The sequence below is a fragment of the Ciconia boyciana genome, chromosome 18 (genome assembly GCF_034638445.1).
Source record: "Ciconia boyciana chromosome 18, ASM3463844v1, whole genome shotgun sequence".
In the NCBI taxonomy this organism is placed as follows: Eukaryota; Metazoa; Chordata; class Aves; order Ciconiiformes; family Ciconiidae; genus Ciconia; species Ciconia boyciana.
The window spans coordinates 7,387,733-7,396,012 of NC_132951.1; the positions used below are offsets into that span (position 1 = coordinate 7,387,733).

The following is an 8,280-nucleotide window of genomic DNA, read 5'->3' on the forward strand; positions in this document are numbered from 1 at the left end:
ATCCCAGGTGCGAGGAGCCACCGTACACAACGGTGGTGGTCATGTGGGAGGCACCCAGTGGCACCCCGATGCCTGGCTCCCACTGCTCCCCACTCCCAGGGGGATGCAGGGGAACCCCCATCCATCCCAGCTCCAGGGGTCTGCCCGGCTGGGGGGGGGCAGCCCCTAGGGCCAGGCGGGGTGGGAGAAGGTGATGTTGTAGAGGCCGGCCCAGCTGGCGAAGACTCGCTTCTCGGTGATGAAGCGATGGTGGTTGCCCTTGCGGCTCCGCTCGTTGTGGATGTAGGTTGTGCACTCGTCGGGGCCCTTTGGCTCGTAGTAGTGGTAGGGCAGGCGGCGGGGCGGGGGCCGGTGGCTGCGGGGGGGGGAAGCGTGGGGTGAGCCCCACAGTGGGGCTAGGGGGCCAGGGTGGGAGCTCGGGGGTCTCCTTACCCACAGTAGTTGGGTGGCACCATGCCGTAGACGTGGACGGCGTCGCACAGCTCCACCGCAATCACCATGGTGAACCAGCCGGTGCTGAGCCACGAGCGCGACTTCTCCCTGGGGAGGAGAACGGGGGCAAGGTGACGTGGGTGACGGACCCCCCCAGGGTCCCCAACCTGCCACAGGGACCCCCCAGTCTGGTGCCACAGCCAGGGAGCAGACCCAAGAGCCAGCTCTGCCCCGGGGACCCAGAAAAGGGGGGGGACACGGCACAGGAGGTGGCTCTGAGGTACCTGTCCTTCCCCGTCTCCCCCCGAAACAGGTCATCAAACTGCTTCATGCGGCTGGGGGAGACGACGTAGGCCGTCATGTTGGGGAAGGACGCGCTGACACGTTGGATGATTTTCAGGAGGCTCTTCTGCATCTTGGCGGGTGGCCCCCAGAAGATGAAGATGGTCTCCGGGGTCTTGTTGACGAACTCCTGGGGTCGCTTGAGGACGCGGTAGAGGCTGGAGTGGGCCACCACCCGGAAGCTGGTCTTGTTGCCCACGTCAACCTCGTAGCCGGTGGTGGGAGCATCGTTCATGCGGATGGTGCACTCGGCCCCGTTGATGGCCGTACCCAGGTGGGTGCCCAGGAGGTGGCTGGAGCTGGTGACAACGACGCACTGGTGGCAGCGGGCAGTCAGGGTCTGGGGACCACAAGTGAGCAGGTGATTTTTGGTATCACTGCGACCCAGCAGAGAAGGATGGAGCTGGGACAGAGGACAAGGCACTGCCGTCCCCTGCAGAGCCACTGTCCCATCGGAGGGGACAATTTGGCAGGACATCGGCAGAGGGTCGGATCCTGTGCCCACTACCAAGGCTGGACCCCGCCACCCAGCTCGTACCTTGTTCCCACAGACGGGCAGGTACCCGCTTTTCACCCCCCATTTCTTGAGGTTGGGGGGCCGGCGGGCTCTGCCCCGCAGGCGGCTGTAGGGGAAGACCTCGTTCCTGCTGCCGGAGCTGTAGATGATCAGCAACATGATCAGGGCAAAGAGGACACCCAGGGCGGCGGCGCGCTGGCTCTGCGGGCAGGGGGAGACCGTCAGCCCACAGGCATCGGCATCCAGCCCCGCTCCCGGTGGCACCTCCAGCGGGATGCCGGGTGTCCCCAGAGAGATGCCTGCTGTCCCCAGAGAGATGCCCTGGCACTCACCGTGCTGCCACTCATGTCTTTGTGACGGCCTCAGTGCACAGCGATCGCCGGCGTCCCGCGAGCACCTGCAAGGCACGCGGTCACCCCCAGCACCAGCCCCTCGCCACCACGCTTGGGGTCCCATCCCCAGACTGCTGGGCTGGCGGGGATACGGGATGAGCTGCCGGGCAGCCCGGCTTGGCTGTGCCAGAGCAGAGCCCTGCGGGGTGGGCACCCAGCGCCATCCCTGGGTCCCACTTTCAAGGGGAGGACAAACCCCTGGCACCGGTACGGGGAAGGGAAACGCCGTGGGCAGAGGTTAGGCGAGCTCTGCAGTGCCAAGGAGCCAAACCTGACCGCGGCTCGTGCCGGGGAGATCCCCGTGGCAGGAGAGATCCCTGCGGCAGGCTACGCTGCCGGGAGGGATTATCCCCCGCCGGCGGGGCTGAAGCCGCTCAAACCCGCAGGGTCAGGGAGGGTAAACGTGCTGCTCGCATTAAATCCCATTAAAACAACCGTCTCGGATTGGGGGGAGAGGAACAGAGACCTGCGCAACTCAGCTCACACACGGGCACAAATCCAGCCGGAGCCGGCAGGGACCTCTCCAGCCCCGGGGCCCGAGGCACACGGGGTGCACCCTGGGTGCTCGCCCCCGGGGGGACCTGCTTGAACCCCCACTTGCCCAGGCTCTCAGAAATGGACTGACCCAATTTATTTTTTAAAGACCTCGTTAGTGAGTCACGGCCGCTCCTGAAATACTCGGAGCAATTGGAAATTAAAAAAAAATTGAAGCCTCTTTACTAATTGCCCTGGGGGGAGCAGGGATGGAAAATTACGCAGCAGCCTGGGTTCAACCCTTGGGGGGACCGGGGACCCCGAAGGGCTCTCAGGGCCGGCGTCGATGGCTGGGAAGGTGCCAACCCACCCGGGGAGCCCCGGCACGTTGGGGCAAAGGGGCCTCGCCCCGCACAGGCTGGGGAGCAGAATCGGGACCCTCGCTCCTGCCGCTGCACCCCGCCTCGCTCGCTCCATAGCGCTCAGGCCACGGCTGACCCCACGGCGGGGGCCCCGGGGGCTTTACCTGGGCAGGGGCTCTCATCTGCAGCGGGCGGCGAGCGGCGCGGGGGGTCCGGCACCTCCTCCTCCGCGCCGTGCGCCCCGCGGGGGCCGCCGGGCCCCTCCGGCGAGCGCGGCCATGGCGCGTCCCGGGGGTCACATCGCTGCTCTGCGGGGAAGGGCTGGTCCGGACCCGCTGCCCCCGCCCCGCACCCCCGCGTGCCGGTGTTCCCCCAGCGCCGGATGCAAACCCTCCTGCATCCCGGGAAGTGAAAACCCTTCCCCCGGCACCCCCCCCCCGGGCGCGAACCTTCCTCCATTCCTACGTGCGGATCCTCCCCCACCCCGGCATGCAACCACCCCTGCCCCCCGCGGCGCAGCCCCCTCCCCTCCCCGCACCCCTGGAAGCGCCGGCCCTCCCCGGCAGCCCCGCTTTGCAGGAGCCGGGCAGGCCGGAGCCCGGCCGCGTCCAGGCGGGGAGGAGCCGGCCCCTTCCCCGCGCACCAGCACGGTGCGCGCCCCGTCCCCCTCCCGCCATTCCGCCGTGCACCGGAGCCGCGGGTCGGGGCCCCCCGCACCGGCTAAACGGGCCCGGAGGGGACGCGCCCGGTCCACCGACCGCTCCGCTCCGCAGCGCGCCGCGATCCCGCTGCTGATCCCGCTGCCGGTCCCGCTGCCGGTCCCGGTGCTGCCGATGCCGGTCCCGCTACCGCCCGGCCCGGGGCCGCCGCCGCGCGCGCACGGAGCCCCGGGAGCCGCGCGCCGCCCGGGACCGGGGAGGGCCGCGGGGGTCCTAGCGCCGCCCGCGGGGACAGGAGCGCCGCGGGGGTCCTAGCGCCGCCCTCCCCGCGCCGGGCCCCGACGGGGCAGGCCAGGGCTGCTCCCGCCCCTGCGGCCCGGCCTGGCCCGTCCCGTCCCGCCCCCGAGGGCACCGGGGCGGGCGGCAGCGCTGCCCGCGAGTGCCAGGAGCAGCACGTGGTGCCTGACCCGCTGCCGGGCGCAGGGCCACGTTGTTGGGATGCCGCGGCCTCCCCCGCACTGGCCCGGCAGCCCAGGGCCCCTCTCTGGGGGATTTCGTGGGGCGAGGAGGGGACTCCACCGCTGACCAGGACCTGCATCCCCGCTGCGGGATTTTGGCCAGGCCTTTTTGTCCAGGATGACCAGGCCATCCCCATCCAGAGGGATTTTGGCTCTGCTGGGCTGGTGATGCCCTTCCTGGCGTGGGGCTGCGGCAGCTGGAGCACCTGACAAAGCTCCGCAGGCTCTTCTGTTGGCGCTCGCCCGCAGGAAGCCATCCTGGCAGCATCCCCAGGTCCCAGCCGACTCGCTCCTCACTTGACCCCAGCACTTGGCCTCAGCTCAAATGGGAGCAAACACAGATCTGTCTGCCCCTCCTGCCTGCCCCCGCCCCCCAGCCACTGCTGGGCCCACCCAAACACATGGCACCTGTAAGGGGTTCCAAGAGCTGCTGTGGCAACCCCGTGCAGCTGGGCTCAGGGCCGCACAGGTGCCCGTGCCATGCCCCATCTCTCTGGGGATGCTGGAGCTGGCAGCCATCTTGCCTGCAGCCCGGCAGCACTGAGCCCTGTGGGACTGAGGACCACCCTGGCCCCAGCACGAAATCCACACCAGGGCCAGTGCCTGTCCTGCGGAGACGCAGCTGCTGGTTCCGAAATAATCTTGACTGCCGGCTTTTGGCACCCTCCTCCGTGCTCAGGCTCAGCTCTACCCCCTTGTCACCTCCCTCCCTTATTTATAGCCTGGCAGGAGAGCAGGACAGCGCAGCCCTGCGACCAGCTGCCGTCCCCCACGTCCCGCAGCCGCAAGGGGCACAGCACAGGGCACCACCAACTTAAAAATGCTTTTAATGGCCACGTTTGCTTTGGTCTGAATCCAAGGGCACTTGTGACAAGGCAACCTGGAGCCCCCGGGGCGCATGTGGCCCCTGGGCTTCCCAGCTGGGGGGATGCAAGGGACTGCAGGGACCTGCCCGAGCACGGAGCAGCAGAAGGCAGCAGGATGGGGGAGCCCGGACCCGGCTCCCTGCAGCCCACACCCAGTGCCGGGTCTCAGGGTGCAAGTGGGGCAAGGACCATGGTGGAGGTTCATCCCTGGGAGAGGCACCAGCTCGTGGCCCTGGTGAGGCCGAGCTCTCCCACCTCGTGTCGTGTTGGAGCCCAGCAGTGTGACTGTTTAATCCCGCATTAAATATTCATCCTGGTAGAGTGGGTGGAAAACCTTCATGGTGGTCGCCCTGGGTCCATCCGGGCAGGTGTTCAGGGCTGATGGGGCTCCGTGGGTCCAGCTCATGCCCCCTGTGCACCGACATGGGGGGTCCCAGCCCATCCACTGGCTGGGGGAACCAGCCCTGCCTCTGTGGAGACGGAGACTCCCCGCTCCGTGGCACGGCAAAAGGCTTCAACCATGGCACTGGCAGAGCCGAGACACTTCATTGCAGGATGAGAACCACCTTGATGCCGGCGTCCCCGCTGCCTCACTCCACGGCTGGCACCCTACCCGCCTGCCCAGGATGGGTGGGTGAAGGTGATGTTCCTCCTCTTGGACCAGCGGGAGAAGATGGCTTTCTCGGTGATGAAGCGGTGCCCGGCGCGGCGGGCTTGCTCGTGCACCAGGTACATCCTGCACTCGTCCAGCCGGCCCTTCTCGAAGTAGTGGTAGGGCACGCTCGAGTGGTTCTTCTCCCTGTTGGGAGGGGACGGGGTGGGCGTGAGACTTGAGGGGACACCGGGCCGCCCCGCGCCCGCCCCTGCTGCCCCCCGCGCACCTGCAGTAGCTGTCGCTGACCATGCCAAAGACGCAGATCTGCTCACACAGCTCCATGGCCAGGATCATGGTGAACCAGCCCGTGCTCAGGAAGGAGCCGGACTTCATCCTGCAAAGCACCGCAGCCACGCTGGAGCGGGTGGCACGGTGCTGCCGTCCCAGCTGGGCTATAGGTGTCTGATAGGGGGGCCGGGTGCTATGGCAGAGGGACCCAACGGGGGCTCCTCGGGAGCCGGCGGTACCTGTTCTTCCCTGTCTCGTTCTGGAAGACGTTGTCGCAATACGTCATCTTCTCCTCAGTCAGGGTATAGACCTGCAGGTGGGGGTACATCTCCACCACCTTCAGCAGCGCCTGGTAGGTCGAGCCCACCTTCTCCCGGCCCATCTTCTTCGCTGGCCCCCAAATGACGTAGAGGGTCTCCCGGGACTGCTGGAAGAAGTAGGGCTGGTTCCTCAGCAGCAGCGGGACGCTGGTGTGCGACACCACCCGGATGGTGCTCCGCACCCCCACGTCCTCCTCGTAGCCGGCGGTGGGGGCGTGGTTCATGCGCAGGACGCACTCCAGCCCGTCGATGGCCTGTCCCAGGCGTGAGCCCAGCATCTGCCCCGAGCTGGAGACAACGGCGCAGCGGCGGCACAGCGCTCGCTCCAGTGGCTGCGGGGAGACACACCATCAGCCATCGGCTCCCCCTTCCCTCCCGCAGCGGCTGGACGTGCCGCAGCCCCATCTGCCCTTCCCTACGGAAGGGGAAACCGAGGCACGGGTGGGTCGAGCTGTCCCACGAGCCCCAGCCCTGTCCCATCCCCACGCACCTTCCCGTCGGGGACGCGGCTGTACCCCCGGAAGCTGAGGCTGGTGGGTGCCACGGGGCTGCCCCGCTCCCCCGGGGCCCAGCAGCAGGGCCGCAGGCAGGCGTGGGAGCACAGCAGGACGTACAGCACGGCGACCACCGCCACGCACACCAGCGTTAGGAAGAGCCGGACCTGGAAGCGGAGCGGGGAGGTTTCTCCAGGCCTGGCCAAGTGCTCCAGCCCCGCGTCGGACGCAGGCGGCCCCGCGGTGCAGGGCGGCAGGAGCAGCCTCTCGGAGGCGGGTGCCGGGGCGCGGCGAGGAGCCGCAGCGGGGAGCGCCGGGTGCCTGCGCCTCGCTCGCTTCCTGCAGGCGGCCATGGCCCCCGCGCCGGGCGGCCCTGCTCGGGGCCGGGGCTCCGTGCTGCCTGCGGGGACCGGCAGCTGCCAGCCTGCGGCCTCCCCCCGCGCTGCTGTCGGGGCGAGCGGCCCCCCCGGTGCTGCCGGGGTCCCCCCGGCCCCTCGTGCCCGCCGGGGCCCCGCACCCTCCGTCCCAGCGGGTACTCACCAGCGTCTTCATCCTCGGCGGGCCGGCGGGCCGCCCGGCAGGGTCCGGGGGTCAGCCGGGAGGCGGGGGCTCGCACCCTGCATGCAGAGCAGGCTCAGCGGCGGCACCGGCGAGGGGGGGCACAGGGGACCCCCGAGGGGGGGGGGTCTCCCAGCGGGAACTCCCCTCTCCCCAGTGCCCCAGGTCGTTCCCCCCCGCCCCCCCCCCCCCATGCCTTGTGCCGGGACCCCCCGGGGCCGGGAGTACCCCGGGACCCCCCCGAGTCTGGGACCTCCCCATGCCCCGGACACCACCCCACCCCCGTGTGCCCCGTCCCGCCGCGGGGCCCCGCGGGTGCAGGGCCCGCCCCCCCCCGGGCCGGGGCCGGGGCCCGGGGAGGGGCGGCCCCGGCCCCCGGTACCGGCCCCACTCACCGCGCCCGGAGCCCCCGCGGCGGCGCCGCTCCCCGCCGCTCCCCGCATCCCGGCCGGGCGGCACCGGGCTGGGGCTGGCGGGGCCGCGGCGGGGCGGAGCGGAGCCGAGCGGGCACTGCCGGGACCGGGACCGCCCCCGCCCGGCCCCGGCCCTGAGCTCCGGCTCCTCCGGGGACGCGCCCGCAGCCCAGCAGCGCCCGCCCGCGCCTGCGGCCCCAGGACCGGCGCACAGCACCGAGCCCGGCCCCGGTGCCCCGGGACCATCCCCTGTGTCCTGGGCCCAACCGTCCTGGTACCGACCCCGCTCCCACCTCGTGTGCCCCGGGACCGACCCCGGCAGCCATCCCGTATGTCCTGGGACTGACCCCGGCACCCACGCCGTGTGCCCCAGGACCGACCCCAGCCCCCATCTCCCTACGCCTCCTGCTCTGCCCTCTCAGGCTTCCCTCCAGCCCGGGGGTCCCCCGCAGCCAACCCCCGTGTCCCAAAGCCCCTTTCTCACCTCCGTGCACCACCAGCTCCCCGCCAGGCCGGACACTGGTGAGCTCAGGCATGGTGGGAACAGACCAGGGACCAAAACCATCCAAAACGGCTCAGGAGCAGGGCCAGGGCAGGCAGGCCTCTCAGTACCCTGGTCCCCGTCCGACGGCCCCAGGGGGGTCACCCGTCGCCCACAGCCCCTCATACCAGGGCCAAGCTGCAGAGCACGTGTGAGAAACATCCCCAGAGCGAGCTGCCTGCCTCCCGTCTGCCCAGGGCAGGGTACTGGACTTTGGTTTCTCCCACTGTTGACAAAGAAATATGAGAAGTAACCTTGAAACTGGTCCCAACCCTCCCTCGCGCAGGCTTCGACTAGGAGGAGAGGGGAGGTGACAGGGACGCCACCGGGCTCCCGGGCAGGAAGCGGTGCCTGGGGGCACACCTGGAGTTGCTCGGACATGACCGAATTTTCCCCCCTTTTGCCTCCTCCTGCCCCAGCTCAAACCCACCTTCGTGGGGCGGGCTGAGCCACGTCCAGCAGGCGAGGGGCCGGGGAGCGAGGGATTCCTCACCGGGAGAAGCGGCAGC

General features: G+C 69.9%; 2 protein-coding genes across 6 annotated transcripts; both read right to left on the bottom strand.

Annotated features, from left to right (window-relative positions):
• Positions 1 to 19: 19 nt before the first annotated feature.
• On the bottom strand, positions 20 to 3,526 carry ST6GALNAC6 (ST6 N-acetylgalactosaminide alpha-2,6-sialyltransferase 6). Of its 4 annotated transcripts, none has more exons than XM_072883162.1 (7): positions 3,278 to 3,525; positions 2,684 to 2,827; positions 1,624 to 1,688; positions 1,313 to 1,492; positions 717 to 1,114; positions 433 to 540; positions 20 to 355 (listed from the first exon to the last, which is right to left on the bottom strand). In XM_072883162.1, the coding sequence occupies exons 3-7, from the start codon at positions 1,636 to 1,638 to the stop codon at positions 166 to 168; spliced, it is 891 nt and encodes a 296-aa protein (XP_072739263.1). In that variant the 5' UTR covers positions 1,639 to 1,688; positions 2,684 to 2,827; positions 3,278 to 3,525; the 3' UTR covers positions 20 to 165. The 4 variants fall into 4 exon arrangements, with proteins under 4 accessions (XP_072739263.1, XP_072739262.1, XP_072739264.1 ...); XM_072883161.1 differs by having other exon boundaries at positions 3,237 to 3,525; XM_072883163.1 differs by lacking the exon at positions 2,684 to 2,827 and having other exon boundaries at positions 3,237 to 3,526.
• A 980-nt stretch (positions 3,527 to 4,506) lies between these two features.
• Positions 4,507 to 7,367, bottom strand: ST6GALNAC4 (ST6 N-acetylgalactosaminide alpha-2,6-sialyltransferase 4). Of its 2 annotated transcripts, XM_072882717.1 has the most exons (6): positions 7,213 to 7,367; positions 6,800 to 6,876; positions 6,256 to 6,426; positions 5,685 to 6,097; positions 5,444 to 5,551; positions 4,507 to 5,361 (listed from the first exon to the last, which is right to left on the bottom strand). In XM_072882717.1, exons 2-6 carry the CDS (start codon positions 6,809 to 6,811, stop codon positions 5,172 to 5,174), a joined length of 894 nt encoding a protein of 297 aa, XP_072738818.1. In that variant the 5' UTR covers positions 6,812 to 6,876; positions 7,213 to 7,367; the 3' UTR covers positions 4,507 to 5,171. The 2 variants fall into 2 exon arrangements, with proteins under 2 accessions (XP_072738818.1, XP_072738819.1); XM_072882718.1 differs by lacking the exon at positions 6,256 to 6,426.
• Between the last annotated feature and the right edge of the window lie 913 nt (positions 7,368 to 8,280).